This window comes from Eptesicus fuscus, chromosome 11 (genome assembly GCF_027574615.1).
Source record: "Eptesicus fuscus isolate TK198812 chromosome 11, DD_ASM_mEF_20220401, whole genome shotgun sequence".
Classification (NCBI taxonomy): domain Eukaryota; kingdom Metazoa; phylum Chordata; class Mammalia; order Chiroptera; family Vespertilionidae; genus Eptesicus; species Eptesicus fuscus.
In genome coordinates, this window is record NC_072483.1 from 10,859,587 (window position 1) to 10,881,089 (window position 21,503).

At 44.0% G+C, this 21,503-nt stretch overlaps 1 protein-coding gene across 2 annotated transcripts in view; it reads left to right on the forward strand.

The window, feature by feature from the left end:
* Nucleotides 1-1,311: 1,311 nt before the first annotated feature.
* Nucleotides 1,312-21,503, forward strand: part of CCDC93 (coiled-coil domain containing 93) — a 91,754-nt gene continuing 71,562 nt past the window's right edge. For both annotated transcript variants that reach the window (XM_008143458.3, XM_054723224.1), the window contains exons 1-6: nt 1,312-1,491; nt 6,357-6,470; nt 7,935-8,029; nt 13,915-14,026; nt 18,937-19,035; nt 19,807-19,863. In XM_008143458.3, coding sequence (XP_008141680.1) covers nt 1,450-1,491; nt 6,357-6,470; nt 7,935-8,029; nt 13,915-14,026; nt 18,937-19,035; nt 19,807-19,863 — 519 coding nt within the window. In that variant the 5' untranslated portion in view covers nt 1,312-1,449. The remainder of the gene's footprint in view (nt 1,492-6,356; nt 6,471-7,934; nt 8,030-13,914; nt 14,027-18,936; nt 19,036-19,806; nt 19,864-21,503) is intronic.

Sequence of the window (21,503 nt, forward strand, 5' to 3'; positions counted from 1 at the left end):
AACCCGAAACCTGTTATCAGGAGGACATTCTAACCCAGTGAGCCACCCAGTCAGGGCTGGTGGCACAAAGTTTTGTCAGCAATATTTGCGAACTACATTTAAGAAGGAAATGGCCGTGCATAAGGTTCCAGAGACATCTCTGTTCGGTCAGGATAAACTCTAGGAGCACAAAAGGCATGAATTTCTTCAAGGACAAACACTTACCGAATAACCACTTGGAAAGCAGACAGGAAGCACACACGCACACACACACAACACACACACACACACACAAACCTTTTTGATCTCAAGCTCAGAGTCTCACACTCCTGCCCCTCCCCAAAGGCTCACAGGGAAGCATCCAAAGTTTTCACGTGCAGCCGTGACCGGGTGGCTCAGTTGCTTGGAGCTCCTCCTGTACAACAAAAGGCCACGGGTTCAATTCCGGTCGGGTGGCAGGCACAAGGGAGGCAGCCAGCTGATGTTTCTCTCTCATCGATGATGTTCTTTCCCCCCTCTCCCTAAAATCAATTTTTAAAAACGTTTTCAGATGCCATCGCTTTCTTCATCACTAAGAAGAAGAGGAAGAGAAGGAAGAGAAGGAGAAGGAGGAGGGGGAGGAGAAAACGCTGGAGAAGCCATAACGGAGCAGGTGCAGTGGCTTGTAGCCAGGAAGACAACTCGTTTACAAAGCTGCCATCCTCTGGGATACACAAGGGGTGCATCATGTAAGTGATGTGGCAGCTAAAATGACCTCAACACTGGAGTCGCATTTTCGAGAAGACCTTCACCAGAAGCTGAGGTAGTGGGGAGTGGGATGGGGGCACATTATCCCCGACGAGTTTTCTTGGGGAGCACGATGCACTGGCTCAGGCGTTAGGGAGGCAGCAGGCGTGAGGAAAGCGTTTTCGGGGGCTCGGCTCCTGGTCCGCATGTGAGAAGTCTGTCCAAGTGCGCGATTACGACGGGCAGCCGGTGCTGAGCTAGAGCCCGGCGCGGTGTGGAACCCCACGCTCTGACTCTGACCCCGAGCCAGGCGGCTCCCGAAGTCAGGCTGACGGAGAGAACCGAACCCGCTTGATTCATGCCCCTGAGAAGCAGAGAGGAGACCCAGGATGAAAAGTGTCCCCGATGCGGGAAGAGGCCCTTTTATAAAGCTTCTTGGAGGGAAATGCAGAACCCCGTTGCGCGGTCAGCCTCCGCCGCGCGGGACTCAACTCCGCTGCCCCCAGTCCCGCCTCCACCAGGGCCGCCTCGCGCAGGCGCAGTCGCAGCGCGCCGCGTTCCCGCCCCAGCGCGCATGCTCACCGGGCCAGGCGCTCCAGACCCGCGGCGGCGGCGGCGGCGGCGGCGACGGCGGAGGAAGTGGCCGCTTTGCACTCCACTTCGGTAGAGGCTTCGCGGCGGGGGACAGCCTCCTCCGGCCTCTCCGCGGACTTTGGTGCCTCCACACATCAATCCACTCGGATTATGGGGCTGCCCAGGGGGCCGGAGGGCCAGGGTCTCTCAGAGGTAGGAGTCCCTCTTCCTTACACGTCGGGTGCCCGAGAGAGGGCCAGGCCGCGCCGGGCGCCCCGCCCCCTCCCTCAGGTGCGCCCCGCGGGGAGCGCCGGCCCGTCTGTGGGGCGCTATCTGGTCCTCCCGCGGGGGAGGGCCCCGCCTCTCCCGCTCGGGGTAGTAGTTACCGGACCCTCGACGCCGCAGGGCTCGCCCGGAGCCCGGGGCTGCTGCGCCATGAGTCACGAGATGTGCTTTGGGACGGTCCGGGCTCGGGTTGTGCAAAGGGCGGTGACCTTCTGGGGCCTCCCGCCGCCTTGCGGGGGCCGGGAGGCCAGCCCACCCGCCTGTGTCTGGGGGGATGCCCCCCGCGGAGACATTTTGGGAGCCGTTCCCGCTGTAGGTCGTGTCCGGCGGGGTCTGCTGCGTGGCGGGGACCCGGCACCGCGGGATCGGTGCCGCTTCAGCGGAAGGTAACGGGTGCCTTTCCTTCCAGAGGCGTTTGTTACTGAGCACGGACTGAGTCTGGGGGCAGGATAACCAGTGGTTTCCGGATTTCCACGTTGGCTGGGAATAAAGGGGAAGTGCATTTCCTTCGGGGTGCAAATGTCACTGAGCTCGGTGGTTTACATCTGCCTTCTCTTCCAGTTGATTTACTCGAAAGCTAGTTTATCACATTCTTGAGAGAAATGGAGTCCGCGCCGCCCCCCTGTCCGCTCCTAAGGTTCTGAAGCAGGCCTTTGGCCGGAGACTGATTTCTGGACACAGGAGCGGCTCCTTCGCTCTTAGCTGCCCCCATTCTTGCTTCTCTGCTCCCCTGCCCCTAGGCCCTTTCATGTCCCAAGTACCCGCTAATTGCGCACAAAAGCCGGGGATACCGTGATGAGAGGATGGACTTGGCTGTCAGTGTGAGTTCCCAGAGTGCAAGTCCGTTTTGTTGTTGTCTTAGGAAATCCTAACAAGTGTAATGTCAGAGCCCTCATATCAGGTAAAACCTTCCACATGCGTTGCTTTGATGGAGCCAGCAATTTGTGAATATCGGGTTCTGTACTGTGATATTTTATTTGACATTTCTTTTTTGCCACTTCTTTATTCCAGGATGTCATCAAGTTTTTGCCTGGCCTTTGGCTGTAGAATCCTGTCTTATCTCCCTGGTTCTATCTTAAATTCTTCTGATTCAGTGTCCCACTACCAGTGGGGATTTTTCTAAAATAAACTTCGTTTAACCCTGCTCTAACTGCAGGGTCTTATTTGTCACTTTTCCAAGAGACTAGGACAGTTCTTGGCAATTAGGAGGCAGCCAGGGTGACTATAAAATCAAGTTATCATTTAGTTCAAAGACTAGTGCATATACTCTGTGTGATTAAGCTGTTACTAGTCCTATTAACTCATTAACGTCAGTTTTTTAAACCGTTTACGGTATGGAGGATATGCAGAAAGCTGGACTTGGTCCTGCCCTCCACCTTACATGAACTGCAATACAAGGCAATTGGAAATTTAATGTGCCTGGTTGAGGAGCTCAGTCATTCATCTTTACCAGAATTTTAAGCATTTGTGGGTGTTTTTTTTTTTTTTTTAACAAATTGGATGTATTAACCAATCTGGTGGCTTTTTATGGCTTCAGAGGGCATTCTTTCATGCTCTTTTCTATTTTGTGTCAGTGTTAATCTCTGAAATGAATTTGAAGTCTTATTGGCATTATCCATTCAGTGTCTTGTGCCAAAAAGTTATTTCGCAGGTTATATTGCAAAAGTACTTCTCTGCCCTAACTGGTTTGGCTCAGTGGATAGAGCATCAGCCTGCGGACTGAAAGGTCCCAGGTTCGATTCCAGTCAAGGGCACCAAAAAAAAAAAAAAAAAAAAAAGTACCTCTCTATTCCGGGGGTGAGTGGTTGGGAAGCATGGGCCATGCATCTTCCATGGGTGCTCCTTAGGTAGCAGTTGAAGCAGGGATGATTGTCCCACGATGTTCTGTCCTCTTCTTAGAAGTGTTTTTATGATAAATGATGACTGAACAAATGAAGGCTACCTGTCTTACATCCCAGGAGTTTGAAGAAAATACTTGTATGTGTCCTCCCATTTCCCCCCTGCTCTACCTTTGTGAACCATGACTGCTCTTTACCTTCTCTTCTGTTTGAGTTTCACCCATCACAGATCTGTTGCCAAGGAAGAGAGGGTGTGAATAATTAATATTACCTTATTTATACATGTCCACTAATAGGTGGTGAATGCTAATCTTCAAAATATTGGACAGGCTGGACCAGGGTCATCTGAGAGTTAAGTTAAATGATTACTAGTGTATGGTTGTCACCTCCACCCCCATTTCAATGCATTAACAGTCACTTTAATAATTCCTTGTTCAACTAATATCCGTATGTTAATAAGTATACTCCCTTTTTTAGCAGTTTGTACTTCAAAATAAACTTGACTTTCCATCATCAGTGTCATGACTATTAAAACATTTTGCTCATACGTGAATGGCTTAGGTCATGCACTTTAGGTAATGATTGAGCATGTCATTCTATAATAAGTGTGTTTTTGAAGCCAAAATGCTGTTTCATAACAGAGGAGTAAATATGGGTGAATATTATGGGTCCTTTCCTGAAACAGCTAATATAATAGTCTAATTGGAAAGATAGGCATGTTCATTAACACCAGGCATGTCACTCAAAAGAGGCTGTTACTTAATTGTATGAATGACAGAATATAAATAAAATATAAATGCAGAGAAATGGGTATTTCAGGCTGTATTTGCCGGCTTTGGCAACAAATAGGAGCTAGAATTTGCTGATGTTTGTTCGTCATCAGAGGATATTAAGAGAAGGAGGTTGGTCATAGCCATGTCAGGATTGTCGTGGGGGGAGGTGAAGGATGAAGCTGAAAAGATAGGTTGTAGCCAAAAATCAGGATGCCAAACTAAGACATTTGGACTTTATCTTATAGACAGTGTATGATGCATTAATGTTGAGGGCTGGGGGATGAGCTAACGAGGTAATGATGTAAAAGCTGTGATTTAGGAATGAATGAACAAGACAGATTACCAGAGAAGAAAGATTGAGAGGCAGTTGCAATAGTCCTGGCATGAAGTATAAATAAAAAGGAAGGGAGGATTAATGTGAGATGCTTAGTAAAGAAGATTTAACAGGTATTGTTGAGTAAGAGAGTAGTCCCAAGTGGTGGGTACAAAGATTTGAACCAGAATAATTTGGTGGTGTTTTATAGAGACGGTTGGCTTTTTATTTTCGGCAGTGACGCAAGAGAGGAAAGGGACACAGTTCATTAAAATAAATGGAGGCAAAAGTATTAAAATATTTTGATAAATTTAACTTGTAAATAAACACCTGGTAGTGAAGATAGGATATACCAGGTGGGGCAAAAGTAAGTTTACAGCTGTGAGTACACGAAACACAGAGTTTATTCTTGTATTATTATTTATTGTATTATTTTCCATACCAACAACTGTAAACCTACTTTTGCCCCACCCTGTAAATTTAACAATTTTTTATTATATCACGTACTAGAGGCCCGGTGCACGAAAGTCGTGCGTGGGTACGGTCCCTAAGCCTAGCCTGCGATTAGGGCCATCTTCTCCAGCTGCTGGCAGTCAGCCCTGCCCCCACTGCCACCCACCTGGGTTCCCAGTTTGCCATTGGGCAATTGAAACCTGACTGCCAGGGGGCGAGGGACCAAGAGGTTGGCCAGTCCCGCCCATTCGTGACCCCCCTCTGTGTGTGGGGCGACCGGTGGGGCAGGGGCCTTGGCCTGGCACTGCCTGCATCCCCTGCCACCCACCCCAGGGTCCCCGTTCGCCATCAGGGGATCAGAGCCTGCCGGCCGGGGGAAGGAACCAAGAGGTTGGCCGTTCCCACCCGCCTGCCAGCCCTACCCCAGCCAAGGTCGCCCTCTGTGTGTAGGGCGACCGGCGGAGTGGGGGTCTTGGCCTGGCACCACCCGCATCCCCCGTCACCCACCCTTGGGTCCCCATTCACCATCGGGCAATCAGAGCCTGTGGACTGGGGGGAGGGACCAAGAGGTGGTCAGTGCACCTCATAGTGACTGGTCGAGCGGTCATTCTGGTCGTTCTGCCGTTATGGTCGCTGGGCTTTTATTATATAGGATATTAGGTGATTTTATTATTTTTAAGGCAGTCCTGTTATATGGCAGTAATCACCCTTTAGTATTTCTGAGTTGAAAGCCTTCTTTATGTTTGTCTTAGAGAACAAAAAGAGAAGTGTGGAGAGGCATACATATTTGAATTCTTTGTTCTTGACCCTCTTTAAAATAATATGGACCAAAATGAGTATGAAGTTAAAAAAAAATAAAAACCACCTTGTTCCTCTTGTAAGGAATTTATAATCTAGTTGAGAAACCTGTAAAGTACACCATGTCTTAGAGAACAGGGTGGTAGCATGCCTTAACCTTCCTTTCTCTGGATTCCTTCAGCACCAGGTAAATAGGCTATGCTACCTGTGTCTTCTGCCCTCACCTATGATGATTAGAAGAGACACCTGGGGAGTCTCTTCTGTGAAACTCTGGTGGCAGCACTGTGGGCCATGCGCCTTCATGACTGCAATGGTATAGCCCCGTGGTCGGCAAACTGCAGCTCGCGAGCCACATGCGGCTCTTTGGCCCCTTGCTTGTGGCTCTTCCACAAAATACCACAGCCTGGGCGAGTCTATTTTGAAGAAGTTTAAGTTTAAAAAATTTGGCTCTCAAAAGAAATTTCAATCGTTGTACTGTTAATATTTGGCTCTGTTGACTAAAGAGTTTGCCGACCACTGGTATAGCCAATGTCACCTGACAATGTTGTGGTATCAGGAGATAAATCTGGTGTTTCTGTATTCAAGGTAGCTTTTACAGCTTTTCACCTTTTGTTTTAGGTAGAAACAAGAGAAGATGAAGAACAAAATGTCAAGTTAACTGAAATTCTGGAGCTCTTGGTTGCAGCTGGGTATTTCAGGGCAAGAATTAAAGGCTTGTCACCTTTTGATAAGGTAAGAGGACATATTTCTAACTATTAGTCCATTTTTTTGTCAGGATGGCATGGTTAACTATGGAAAGGAAGAAGAGATTGTATTTTTCCTTTCTCCATGTCCATGTTTTCATTTCTTCCTTATTCAGATTTATTATGGAAGTGTTTCTTATTAAAAGAAAATAATAATATATCAGTAGACACACTTTGAATTCCTTTTCTATGCATGAAACTTTGGGAAATGCAAATAAGCTAATGAAATAGTTCTTCATTTCAAGGAACTTACAGTTTGGGTGGGAAGATAAAACTTACGTAAAATAAAATAATCTGAGTTAATAAGGAGCCATCCCAAATCAGTGTGTTCACAGACAATTTTCAGGTTTCCTGTGGATGGATGGTAAATGCTTAGTTTGGAGGAGGGAGAAGTCACTATGGGGTGAGGTTTAATTCAGCAGAATCTTGAACAATTATTATGCTCAATGCATAGTAATAGGTGTTGAGGGCACAGAGGTAAGACAGACACCCTGTATTCAAAGGCCTTGACTTCTATAGCATAGGGAAAGGAGACAAGTATACCAACATGCATAGAATAAGTGGCATAATGCAGTAAGTACTACTGCAGTGAACTGTATTCTAGTACAGAAATGAATCATCCAGATCAGACAGGACAGGCCAGGAAAGCTTCCTGGTGGAAAAAAGTGTTGAGTGCTCCAGCGGGCCACAGTTCTACCTTCACATAACAGAATCACTGCATTGTTTCAGCACACAGATGTCTAGGCCTCACCCACTGAAATTCTGGTCATGTAGGTCTGGGCTGGGGCCTGGAATCTGTATGTTATTAGGCATTTCACATGGGTCTAAGCACAGCCAGAAGTAAGATTCTTTTTTTTTTTTTAATTTCAAAATGGATTTTTAGCCTTAGTCTCATTTGCATTTCAAAGAAATCATGTGGGGAAAGTAGAGCAAGAATTCACATCTCCTTTAAGTAGATGAAAAAAATTAGAGATATGAAAATAAAGTAATGAGCCACAAAATGTCAGTTTTGCTACTCATGTGTCTGGTCTATTAAACAGATAATCTCTCTGTAATCTAGCACTACTCAAAACTGGTTTAAGACTTCTCTCACCTAAGAATTAATGTCTGTCTCCTTCAGTATAAAGTAAGTCTATGTCCATTTAGTAATAAAAGTCACTTTCTCAGTCACACTAGCCACATTTCAAGTGCTCAGTAACCACATGTGGCTAGCAGCTGCTGTATTGGACCGTGCAGGTTCAGAACATTGCCATCATTGCAGAAAGTTTCATCCAGCAGTGCTATCTTAGATGAATTGTAGTTGATGATGTCAGGACATACATACTCTCTCTAACAATACATAATTTTGTATGTTTATTGAGTCTGTAAAATATATTTATATTTTGACTACCTTTGACTTCTTCCCCTCTCCCCAAGCTAGAAAGAGAAAACACGTATTTTCTTTGTCTTGCAGGTGGTAGGAGGAATGACTTGGTGCATTACCACTTGCAACTTTGATGTAGATGTTGATTTGCTCTTTCAAGAAAACTCTACAATAGGTCAAAAAATGTAAGTTGTTAGGGTTTGCCATGGAAGAGCCAAAAAAAGAAGAGAGTAACTTTTGAGTGCCTACTATGTGCCAGAAGTTGTGCTAGACACTGTACTATTTTAATTTTCATTACAACAGGTAATATTGCAGTTATAGATTACAAAATGGACTGAAATAAACCAAGTAGCATATACAGGTAGCATATACTAGGTATACTGGTTAATAATGATGGATTTTGTAATCAAAGAAAACACGATAATTTCAAGAGAAACATCAAAAGTGCTTTATTGAAAGTAATGTCCATCGCTAGCTACACATTTCCCCCATCTTTCAGGTAATTTGTGGATACTGTCCCAGTAGAACTTTTCTTGTTTTGAGGCAAACCATTCAGAAACCCAATTTTCCACTTCTTTGTACGTTTTGAAGTGCTACTCAGAAAGTGCGTGTGCCATCAATGGGAACAAGTGGTAATCTGAAGGAGCAAGGTCTGATGAATATAGCGGGTGGGTTAATACTTCCCAGGCAAGACCTTTTAGCATGTCTTTAACTGGTTTTGAAGTGTGTGATGGTGTGTCATCATGAAGCAAAATTACTTTGCCGTGTCTTCTGGAACATTCTGGTCGTTTCACAATCAAAGCGTGGTTCAAATTGATTATTTGTTGTTGGTAGCGATCAGTAATAATGGTTTCACCTGGTTTTAGAAGCTCATAATACACCACACCTTCCTGATCCCACCAAACACAGAGCATTGTCTTCTTTCTGAAGCGATGTGGCCTTGAAGTCGATTTTGATGGTTGACCTGGATCAACCCATGATTTTGTGCGTTTGGGATTCTCAAAATAAGTCCACTTTTCATAGCCAGTCACAATTCGATGCAAAAAAGACTTTCTTTCATGCGTTGAAGCAACATTTTATTGATGACTTTTTGGTTTTCCATTTGTCTTTCATTTGGTTGATGTGGCACCCATTTTCCTTCCTTTAAAATCTTTCCCATTGTTTGTAAATGATCAGAAATTGTTTGCTGAGCAACGTTTAATGTTTCTGTAAGTTGTTTTTTAGTTTGACACGCATCTTCATCCAATAATGCTTGTAATTGTTGGTCTTCAAACATTTTCGGTTGACCTGGACGTTCTTTGTCTTTCACATTGAAATCATTACTTTTAAAGCATTTAAACCAACGTTCACAAGTATTTTGAGATGGAGCATGTTCACCATAAGCTTCCCAAAGTATACGATAACTTTCTCTTCAAAATAAAGTAATGAATTAAAACTTCCCGCAAATGCTCTTTTTTTGGCACGAAATTCGACATTTTTAAGTGTAAAAATATCTATGATGTTAACACCTTCAGCAAATTTGACATATGAAGTTTTGAAGCTGGCTGTCAATACAACAAAATAGCATACATATCAAATCACATATATATCAACATATGTGTAACTCCATCTATTGAAAAAAAAATCCGCATTATTAACTGGTACACCTAGTAAGAGTCATTTCAGTGTTCAGGCTATTTCTAACACTTTTTAAAAAACTTTTTTCCAGTTTTATTGAGATATAATTGACACATCACAGTGCATTAGCTTAAGGTATACAACATAATGCTTTGAGCTTATATACACTGTAACATAATACCACAACAAGTTAACATCCATCATCTCACATAGATATAAATTTTTCCTCCTTATGATAAGAACTTTTAAGATCTCTCTTAGCAACTTTCAGATATACAGTGTAGTGTTGATAAAATAGCATGCTATACATTATATCCCCAGAACTTATTTATCTTATAATGGAACTTTGTATCTTTTGACCACCTTGACCCATTTCATCCACCTTTACCTCTGCTAAGCACCAATCTGTTCTCTCTTTCTATGAGATCGATTAAGAAAGACCACATAGTATTTGCCATTCTTTAACTTAGCACAGCGCCCTCAAGGCTATCCATATTGTTGCAAATAGCAGGATTTCTGTCTTTTTTATGGCTTAGTAACATTTCATTGTATGTATATACTACATTTTCTTTATCCATTCATCTGTTGGATTACTTAGGTTATTTCTATGTCTTGGCTATTATAAATAATGCTGCAATGAATATGGGGGTTCACATAATTCTTCGAGATAGTGATTTTCTTTCTAATATATACACAGAAATTGAATTGCTGGATCATATGATAGATCTAGTTTTAATTTTTTGAGGAACCTCCATATTGTTTTTCCATAGTGGCTAGTCGTACCAATAGTACACAAAGTTTCCTTTTTCCCCACATCCTGCCAGCACTTGTTATCTCTTTCCTTTTTTCTTTTTAATATATTTTTATTGATTTCAGAGAAGGAAGGGAGAGGGAGAAATAGATAGAAACATCAATGATGTGAGAGAATCATTGATCAGCTGCTTCCTGCATGCCCCACACTGGTTGTAGTTTGGGGTCCCAGCCACATTTTGACTGGTTATAGGGCAATCTGTAACCTTATTCAAACGCATAAATCTGTACCACTAGAGGGAGCTTTTCTCCTACTGAACCAAAAGATAAGGAAACCAAAAGATAAGAGGAAAGATGGCCCCCACATGTATAAATAGTTAAAACCTGCCTGGACAAGGAGACAGAGCCATTGGTAATCATTTTCATTTGCTAAGCTTGGAGTTGGAGAGCAGAGCCAATTAAGCACCCATTTCTTCCCCTCTCAAGTTTCAAGGTATAGAAGTCTTATAGAGATAAAAATAAAATTTATCAGAGAGAGAGCCTTAGATGATGCCAAATGGGTTTGTTAATATTTCCCTACTAAATTATTCAGTTTGAGCCCCAGGAACAGCTGGACCATGGGCTGCCCCACTGGGGCAGGGCACATATCTCATGGCAGAAGGAAGCACGTGACCCATAAGCTGCTCAGAAAGGAGGGGCTACAGGAGTGGCTGGGCCATTTGACAATTTTCTTTCATATCTCAGACCTTTTGGATAAATCACACCTCCTGTATGATTCCATTCTGTGAGGTGAATATTCCTTACCTTCTGTGCATGTGTCAGTAGAGTATCAGTCTTAATATTTTTCTCTTAACATTGCGCTTGATATTATTACAGATCAGTGGAGCTGGGATGTGGCTATTTCCCTCTGCAGTTTTAACCTTGATCCCACCTTGTGTAGCTACTTTCTGTATATAAATGTTTTTGTAGTGTGTTCTCCAGGGACCGTTCCCTGGGGAGCTATTTAGCTTTTGTCCCTAGATTACTTAGTTCCTACCAAGACTGAGGAGGTGAAACATACTAAGGGAACATAAGTAAGACAATAATTGCTCTCACCCAGGCCTGAGCTAGATTTTGGTCTTAAGAATGTCTGTTTCCTGGAAAGGATTATGGAACTGCAGGAAGATAAAGTTGTACAAGATTTATTTGAACCGGGAACACTTCTGGTGGACCCAAAACTTACTGAATATGAAGCAACTGGTAAGACCTGGTGACCTCATTGTCCATTAGCAAAGAGTCCTATACTTGTAGACAAGGCCACAATCCTATTTTATAATAGACAAATATGCAAATTGACCATACCTCCGACACGCCCACAAGCCATGCCCACAAGCCACGCCCACTATCCAATCAGAGCAAGTATGCAAATTAACCCAAACCAAGATGGCTACAGCCACAGAGAGCAAGGTTTCCTAGGTAACAGAGGAAGCCAAGCTTTCTGCCAGCCGTTGCAGGCCTAAGTCTCCACTCAAGCTACAAAGTTTCAATTATAGAAGGTAAACAAATTCAAACAAATGGCGGCAGAATGGAGCTTGAGAGAGCAGGCCAGGGTTGCTGCCGGCAACAGAGGAAGCAAAGCTTTCCGCACACCCTGGCCGGGCCCACCCGCTTAAGGCAACAAAGTTTCAATTATAACCCCAACACAAATGGCTGCCAGCCGGCCTCAGAGGGAGCCCCAGGCTTGGCTCTGCTCCAGGCTACAAAGTTTCAATTGTAGAAGGAAAATAAATTCCAGATACCAGGGCCTCTGCTTGCATTGCCAGGGTGCATGACCGGCCTGAAAACCACCACAGGCCCCTCACTCAGGCCGCCCCACGCCCCAAGGGAACCCCACCCTGATCAGGGACACCCTTCAGGGCAAACCATCTGGCCCCCATCCCTGTACCAGGCCTCTATCCTATCTAATAAGAGTAATATGCAGATTGACCATCACTCCAACACACAATATAGCTGCCCCCATTTGGTCAAAGATCTTGCCCCCATGTGGACACAAGATGGCCACCACAAGATGGCCAGCAGGAGAGGGCAGTTGGGAGGCACCCGGCCTGCAAGGGAGGGCAGTTGAGAGGGACCAAGCCTGCAAGGGAGGGCAGTTGGAGGTGATCAACCCTGCAGGAGAGGGCAGTTAGGGGTGACCAGGCCGGCAGAGAAGGGAAGTTGGGGGCAAACAGGCTGGCAGCAAAGTGGTTAGGGGTGATCAGGCTGGCAGGCAGAAGCAGTTAGGGGCAATCAGGAAGGCAGGCAGGCAAGCAGTTGGGAGCCAGCAGTCCTGGATTGTGAGAGGCAGGCAGAAGCGGTTAGGGGCAATCAGGAAGGCAGGCAGGCAAGCAGTTGGGAGCCAGCAGTCCTGGATTGTGAGAGGGATGTCCGACTGCCCGTTTAGGCCCGATCCCTAGGATCGGGCCTAAACGGGCAGTCGGACATCCCTCAAGGGGTCCCAGATTGGAGAGGGTTCAGGCTGGGCTGAGGGACAACCCCCCTCCGTGCACGAATTTCGTGCACCGGGCCTCTAGTATTTGCTATAACTGGCTAAGATTTTTTTTAAGGTTCTTAAATGGGGATATAACCTAAACTATCCATGTAGGCTGAGCCAAAAGCCCCATTTCTCTATATGGTCCCTTCAGGCCCATGCCTTGTAACTGTTTCTCAAGCTTCCTGATCTGTGTACCATGGCTTTGGGGTTTAGCAGAACCACTAAATAACCTTTATTCACTCCTCTGATTCAATTATGATAGACAAAGATTGTTGGAGATCAAATATCGTCTGATTAGAGAAGGAGGCTTAAATCTGTGGTAAAATGGACTTCTACACAAGTCCCTCTATCACTCCTGCCAGAAAACTGTCCCAACCAGGCCCTGTTTGAACGGAAAAACCTCTCCAGCAGGTGGAGGTTTACCTCCTGACTGAGATAAGAATGCTTCTAGACCTGGGAGCCTGATTCTTCCCCTCCTATTCCCAGAGCCTCTTAGGAGGAAGACTGACAGTAAGGTGTTAGAGAGAGATCAGTGTCCCTCAGGAGAAGTCGGAAATTTCTCTCTGGAAAAAAAAGAGTGAGGATGCATGCTTCTCTCAAATCTACCATGGATTTTAGAGTATCAAAAAATTAAAGGCTACTTTTTATTTTAAAAATACTTTTGTACCAGAGTAGAGAACTCCCAACTTTTTCTTGAGCTTGTGGCACCATGTTTCATCTTATTCTGGACCTGGCACAATTCTAGTAATTATTTCTTGCCTGACGTTTACAACAATTTTTTAAATGTGTAACCCAGTGGTTCCCAGACTTTTGGAAAAAGTATGTCAGTAAAATGAAATGTAAAAGAACATAGGGTACTGATAACTTTTTATTTTACCATGTAACAGTGTTAAAAAATAATAACTACTATTTCAAACATCACCATGATTTCATAAAGAATCAAAATATTTTAATATAAAAAAGTAGGAAGCACACAGTTTAGAATAAAGGATGAAGGCAGTTTTGTGGCCTTACATGCACACATCTAAATTGTGCTTATTTTTCCTAATTTTGCAGTCAGCCAGGAGAAACTTGGTCATGGTCTGGCATTGAGAAGCCTCAGATTTTTCTGGAATGCTGCCCAGACTTGAGAGATGTCATAAGAGCCACTTAGTGTGTTCTCACTCTTTGCTTGTTGTTTTTTCCAAATAGAGCTCTATCAGAAAAAATTGTCTCTGTTCTGCCAAGAATGAAGTGTCCACACCAGCTGGAGCCTCACCAGATCCAGGGGATGGATTTTATTCACATATTTCCCGTTGTTCAGGTGAGAGTCTCGGTGTGGTTCCTTGTCCTCTGAACGTTGAATTCCTGTAACAGGTCTGACTCCTAGACTGCCTGGCCTAGATCCTGGATTTAATGGGTGTGGTGTGGATTTGGTGGCAGCAGAACATGATGTTTCCTGATGTCATCCTCAGAAGGTCGCTGGTACTCCTCCTCCCCTAGTTTCTCACTGTCACCTGATCTCTGAATGTCCCCATTAGTTGCTTTTCATTGACCTTTTGGTAAAGATAAGACGCCACAGCCCCCATGCTCTGGTCACTTCCGACCTACCCAGCCTTATTCCTTGCTTTCCTTTGTTCTTTCTTTTTTAGTTCCTCTGACTTTCAGATTTTCTCATAGTTATTATGCTTCCTCCTGTCACGGGCCTTTCCCCCCAAGTTGGAAAGCTCTTCCCTTTTCTTCTTTTCTGTTTAATTCATACTTATTCAGACCTCATTTCCACCAAGCCTCCTCAAGAAAGCTACCTCTGACCCAATAGTCTAGAACATGTTCCTGCCATATCCATTCATATGGCCACATTCCCTTTCTTTACAGGAATAACCCTTACTGTAGTTTGTACCGTGTATATTCAAGTGTGTGATTATTTATCTGTCTCTCCATCCAATTGAAATCTTCATGAGGGCAGGCACCATGGCTGATTGCTCACTGTTGTGCTTCCAGCACCTCATGGACTGTCTGGCACTTTGTAGGCATTCAGTCTTACTTGATGACTAAATGTCTGTCGGGAGGCTTATGATCACCTCAGTTTTTCCCCAGGACTCTGTGATTAAGTGGTTCGTGCTATACAGCTCCCTGTATTCTCTGCAGTTCTTGTGTGCCTCCCCTCCAGGCGCTTGGAAAGAGGAGGAGCAAAGGGACTCACCTTTGTTGCCTGTGCTGTGAACAGTGCTTTGCATCTGATCCTGATAGAGTCTTTGAAGCTTCTGTTATAATCCCAGTCTAACATTTGAGGACAGTGAGACTCAGAAAGGGTAATTGATTTGCCTACAGGCAGAGTAGCAAAGCAAAGGTTCCAATCTAAAGGCTCTGTCTCCAAGCCTTGTACTTTCCCACTCCATCCATGCAGCCGGCAAGGAGAAAGCCATGCAGCTTTGGCTAAAAACATCTTCTAAGTCTGTGTCAAGGTTATATAGTTTAGGTGCATGGACTCGAGATTTCCTGGGTTCAAATCTTGGCTCTGATGTGTGATCTTAGGCAAAGACTTAACTTTGTTAAGTAGAAATAATAATATACCTACTTGATAGGGTGAGAATTATGTTACTTTGTGTAAAGCACTTGGCTGAAGGACTGGCCCAATTTAGTAAGTGCTTTAAATAAGTATTATATAGTTGTTTCTGTTGTTATTACTGTTACTGGGAATCTTCCCTGCATTAGACTTCAAATCACATACCATGAAATTTGTAAATTTGAGCCTAAGACTTGTACTCAAAATTTGATTTGTATCTTTGGTAGACTTTTGTCTCTCTGATTCAAGGAAAGGATACCTAATTCTTTTTGTGAAAACAAAGTAAAGACCCTGTGTTGATTGTTACTAAAACACTATTACGCTGTGAAGTTGTTGCCTTTCCCACCCCCAGAAGCCTGTATTTCTAGTGATTAGATCTACTCAACCATCTGCTGGAACTTTGAGGACAAAAAATCTAGTCCAGATGTGAGAAGGGATGAAAGGGAAGTGCTCTTCTCTAGTTTGGGCATTTGAGTGTCTGAATGAACAGTTCCGTTTTGTGAGTAGAATGCTGGAGAGCTTTCTGTCTTGATATGAGAGCCTAGGCTAGTGATTACTAGATTTCTTCATTTCATGGACCTGTAAAATTTAAAAGCAAAAATGGAGGTTGACTGACAGTTGCACCTGTATTTTTCCAGGTAAGTATGCTTTCTTCTTTTTTTTAATCCTCACCTGAGGATACTTTTTTCACTGATTTCCAGAGAGAGGGAAAGGCAGAGAGAAACATCGATGTGAGAGGAACACATGATTGGTTGCCTCCTGCACAGGCCCAACCAGGATCTGGGGCCAGGCCGGTGTGGAGTCTGCAACTGAAGTACATGCCCTTGACTGGAATTGAATCTGGGACCCTTCAGTCTGCAGGCCAACACTCTATCTGCTGAGCCAAACCAGCTAGGGTAGGCAAGGATGCTTTTTAAACTAATAACTGCCTTACTTTGATTATCATTTCCTAGAAGAAGTATCATTTAACCCCAATCTCAGACTAAGAACAAGTCTTCAAATTTAATACCTTTAGCATTATGAAAAACTCACCACATGCCTATAGTGTTTTCCTGTTTTGCTGGTGACCAATGAAAGAACAGTCATAGACCATTGATTGGGAACCATTGAATTCATTGTCTGTGATTCTAGAGGCTCACTCCCCACATTCACATAGGGAAGCTATAGTAGTAATGCATTCTGAATGCTAGCCAAGAGGAAAACCATCTAACTTCCAGCCACTGTTAGTTCTAGGTCACATCTTTTATCCCATAAGGACATGTGAATCCTGTGAGGGTAGGTATTTTTTTCTAATGGTTGGTCTGTGGCAGAGCTTGGTTGTCTAAGAAGTTCCCTCCATAATCCTTCATACTGGGAACTCCAAAACAGAGCATTCAGTTCTCTCAGGGAATCCTATAACTCAACAGGCTTTACTTTCCTTATCTGATCACACTCTCCAGGATCCAGCCACGTAATAACTCCAGTATAGATCTGATCAATAGAGGTAAATCTGAATAAGAAACATGTATGAAAGGCCAGAAACTGGCTCTCCCCATCTGAAGGAAATCAGAGCAAAATTGAGTTGAGGAAGAGTCAGCCTCCTTAGTTATCCTGGGCCATGGTGTTGCATGGGATTCGGGTAAGAGACTAGAGTAATTCTGAATGCTGTCTGACCTTCTGCCCTCCTTCTGGATTTTAGTCATTACCTGAGGTCATTGTTTGGAGTAATGGAAATAAATGGAAGATACTAACAAAAGAATATTCCTCATACAGTTACTTGCAGCTACCCCTATCCTGGGCAGCTTCCTAAACATTTACTTCCTAAATGTGACCTTTACTTGAGCTGGCCCCCTCAGTGAGCAAGCATTCTTTCCAGCCCTGTGGGAACAGCTTGTCATATGCTATGTCTCCACTTTCTTAGGTAGCTAAATTTTGCCAAGTTTGGCTACGCCCTTGGGGAAACTCAACTGTTATCCAAGAACTGCTTTTGAGATGTAATAGCTTGCTCTGGAAAGAGAATGACAACCCTGACAGATGGGATCCCTTTCCATAATATTCTTTAGTAATAAAGAGAATGAATGAAGAGCCAGGGCAGGAGAAGCGAAGGCCCTTTTTTGCTCTTTCGCTTCTTACCTAAGAGCACCTGGATCTTCCGAAGGTTATGGGGTGTGGGTGTGTGCATGTGTGTGTTAATTAACTGGAGTTTTAAGTAGGGAAAAATGAAGAGCAGCTACTTCTGCATATCAGCTCATTAGAACTGGGAAACATCCTATATAATAAAGAGGTAATATGCAAATTGACCATCACTCCAACACAAGATGGCCACCCCCATATGGACACAAGATGGTTGCCACAAGATGGCCAGCAGGGGAGGGCAGTTGGGAGGGACCAGGCCTGCAAGGGAGGGCGGTTGGAGGCGATCAGGCCTGCAGGGGAGGGCAGTTGTGGGTGACCGGGCCAGCAGGGGCGGGCAATTGGAGGCGACCAGGCCTGCAGGGGAGGACAGTTAAGGGCGACCAGGTTTGCAGGGGAGGACAGTTAGGGGTGACCAGGCCTGCAGGGGAGGACAGTTGGGGGCGACCAGGCCGGCAGGGGAGGGCAGTTAGGGGCAACCAGGCTGGCAAGGGAGGGCAGTTAGGGGCAATGAGGCCGGCAGGGGAGTGGTTAGGAGGTGATCAGGCTGGCAGGCAGAAGCGTTTAGGGGCAGTCAGACAGGCAAGTGGTTCAGAGCCATCAGTCCTGGATTGTGAGAGGGATGTCCGACTGCCCATTTAGGCCCGATCCCAGGCCTAAACGGGCAATCGGACATCACTCGAAGGGTCCCAGATTGGAGAGGGTGCAGGCTGGACTGAGGGACACACTCCCACCCACTCCCACCCCCACCCCCGTTCCGTGCATGAATTTCGTGCACTGGGCCTCTAGTTTATAAAAAAATCTATATGTCCAGTCTTCCGATGTGGAAGACTCTCCCAGTTGTGACTCACAGCATTGTGACTTGCTAGCTATGGATCAGTGGGCAAATTACATGGCTTCAGAGCTTCAGGTTTTGTAAAACGCAGCCAGTACCAACTGTTTTATCATGTGTGGATTAAGAGAGAAAATGTGAGTACCAAACTAACCCATAGTCTAGGGCTATTACTCAGTACACCCTCTTCTCAAATCAATATTTGGGGGATTTTTTTTATCTGTCAAATGAGGAGTTACACTAGGTGTTCTCTGTGGTTCTTCCCTATTCTCTGGTCTGTGGTGCAAGCAGCCCAGGAGAAAGTTACATTAAGATCTGCTAGAACCAGTTGGCTGTGGGAAATAGCTCTGTTTGTGTTGTGCTTCAGGTACTTACAGAGCACTCTAGTACTTGTGATTTCATGTGTTCCCACAGCTTCACCTCTGCTTTATGCAGAGAGGGAAACTGAGTCCTGAGGATCTGAGGTGAGGCTTTAAAGCTCCTGCACAGCTCCTCTGCTCTAGGTCCCACTGGGTCTTAGCATCCAGATGCCCAGTTGGTGGCTTTGTTTCCATTTATTTCCATCACTCATATGGGTTTTTTAGGACAGTACACGTTGATAATTTCTCATCACCTGGTCCATTAAAATATGGTGATTTGGATTCCCGAGTTGTGCCATCTCTGAATTGACCTTCACCATGGTGGTATTTCATCCTTACTCACATTTCTAACTTTCTTCCCCCAGTGGCTGGTGAAGCGAGCTATAGAAACAAAAGAAGAGATGGGTGACTACATCCGCTCCTACTCTATTTCCCAGTTCCAGAAAACCTACAGTCTCCCTGAGGTTAGTTTTTTACTTTTCTTGTCTGCTGAGACCATGAGTGCATACTTAGAGCCTCCCTGGGAAGAAGCTCAGTAAGCTTAGGCTGCCCTGCCTGCCCATCCCCTGCATGGCATCTCTGCCTCTACTGGGTCCGCATTGAAATGGGGCCTCCTGATTCATTTGAGCTGTCTCTTTTTGGGGGCGCTGAGTATAAAGCCCTACAATTTTGTCCTTTTGTTTACATTTTGGTACTTGATCCAGAACTTTTCTTAAATTACAAGAACATGAGTATATTTTTGTATAGTTGAGAGACCACCTGCCTAGGACATTCCTATATTAACAGTTTAATAATAATCTCAACAACAACAATAGCTGATAGCCATCATATCCTTATTTTATTCTAGTCCAAGGATATCACATACCTTCTACTCCTTAATCCTCTCAACTGCTCCCTGAGATGGGCAATGATGTCCCATTTTACAGATGGAGAAACTGAGGCTTAGAGATTAGGTAACTTGCCCAAGATTTCAGAGCTCATAAGCATTTGAAATGAGAACACTTGTCTGCACCTACAGTTCCCCTTTTTCTTACCGGTTATAGGAATCTGTTTTAAGACCTGCAGAGGCTCTAACTATTTCCCAATACACAATATGTTTCAATTTGTTAGAAAGTTGAGACTTCTTCAGGTGAAGTTACTATGTGAAGTCAGTTTATAAGACAGATTTCTGAGCAGTCCAGTTGAGTTTCAGTCTTCACACAAGATTTGTTTAATCCCTGTTTTTTGTTGTACAGGATGATGACTTCATAAAGAGGAAAGAAAAGGCCATCAAGACAGTTGTTGACCTCTCAGTAAGTTCCCCTGCCCTGATCCATCTGTAAAAGAAGCATATAGGCTCACAGCCTCCAAATAGGGCTTTGATTTAAATCACCAAGCCCTGCTGCCTGAGGTGTCTGTCTGCTGGGGTTGCCCAGGAGCTGATTAACCTCTGGTGGGTGTGAGGGAAGCCCTGCCTGTCTGTGTGCTCCATATTTGGACACCACCATTCATGGGTAGACTTTGCCACAACCACTACACTCTGTTTTTCTTAGCTCCCATTTTAATGGAGAAATTTTCGAAACCCGAAGTCCTTCCTCATTTGTGCCAGTGGCAGATGTAAACTTTGCATAACTCAAAAAAAGCAGATGATGAACTGGAGATGGTAAACTGAGATTATCACCCCTTTGGTGGCTTTGGAGAGGCACAATAGCTTCTGAGCTTTGTGTAGGAAACTCTGGAATGTCCTTTGTCACCATACAGTGTTTCTTGACATGGAGGACTGCATACATGTGTCCACTTCCCCCGTGCAAGAGGCAGAGGAGAGCTTTGGGCCTTTTCAAAACACTCTGGGCCAGAGTCCAGCAGAATCTTGTCAGCCCACCCCCAACCTCACCCTCAGCTTTCCTACCTGAACTGATGGGAACGAAGCCTCAATGCCTGGGTGTAAATTCTCTTCTGAAAATAATGTAGAGTGTTATTTTGCACATTTTTCACTTTAAGAATAAGTATGGGGAAAAAATAAATAAGTGTGTGGTCTCCCAAGAACAATATTTGATGATGAAAGACATGAAGTACTTGTTTAAAACGAACAAAAAAAGTCTCTCTCACTTTATAGTTGTAATTTGTATCTTTAATCAATTCCATTTTGGAAATGGAGGGAATGAAAAACCTTTAATGTAGTTATACTCTGCAGCCAGACACTGTTTTCAAAATGGGTAGCAGTATTAAGTAATAAGAAGAAAAAGAGCACATGACATGACATAGTACATTTTTCCTGGTTATGAAATAAGTGTTCAGTTTAGAAATTCTTTAAAGTTTGTTTTTTTTAAGGTTGGTAAATGCAGGGGAAGAAAATCAATCATGATTTCACAACACAGAAGCAGCCACATTTGATGGTCATGTATTTCTTCCATGTTTTTAATATGCATTTTTATACTGAATTAGAATTATACTTTAAATGTAATTTTGTAGGGTTTTTCTTTTCACTTATCAACACAGTCTTTAAGCTATTAAAGAATTTTCCTAACAGCATTTGTCATGACAAATAATAACCAGTTGGTTGGATATGCTGTGTTGCTTTCCCTAATTTTAAATGATGCTTCATTTTATTAATAATAATATCCATTTGTATGTAAAAATATGTATATTAGCCCTTACTGTATGTCAGGTATTGTTAATTAATTAATTAATCCTCACAACCTCTGCTTATACTTATTTTACAGATGGGAAGCCACAGAGGTTAAAGTAACTTGCCCCAAATCAGACAGGTAGTAAATTATGGAGTCAGGACTAAGCCCCATCTGCCTGACTCCATATCTTCATTTAGTAAGACTAATTGAGGATTCACTATGAACCAACCACACTGAACTCTAGGAGCTGAGGTGAAAGTGACATTACAGTTGTCAGGGATTCCACAGATCAGGGGCTCATCAAGTAAAAAGATAGGATCATG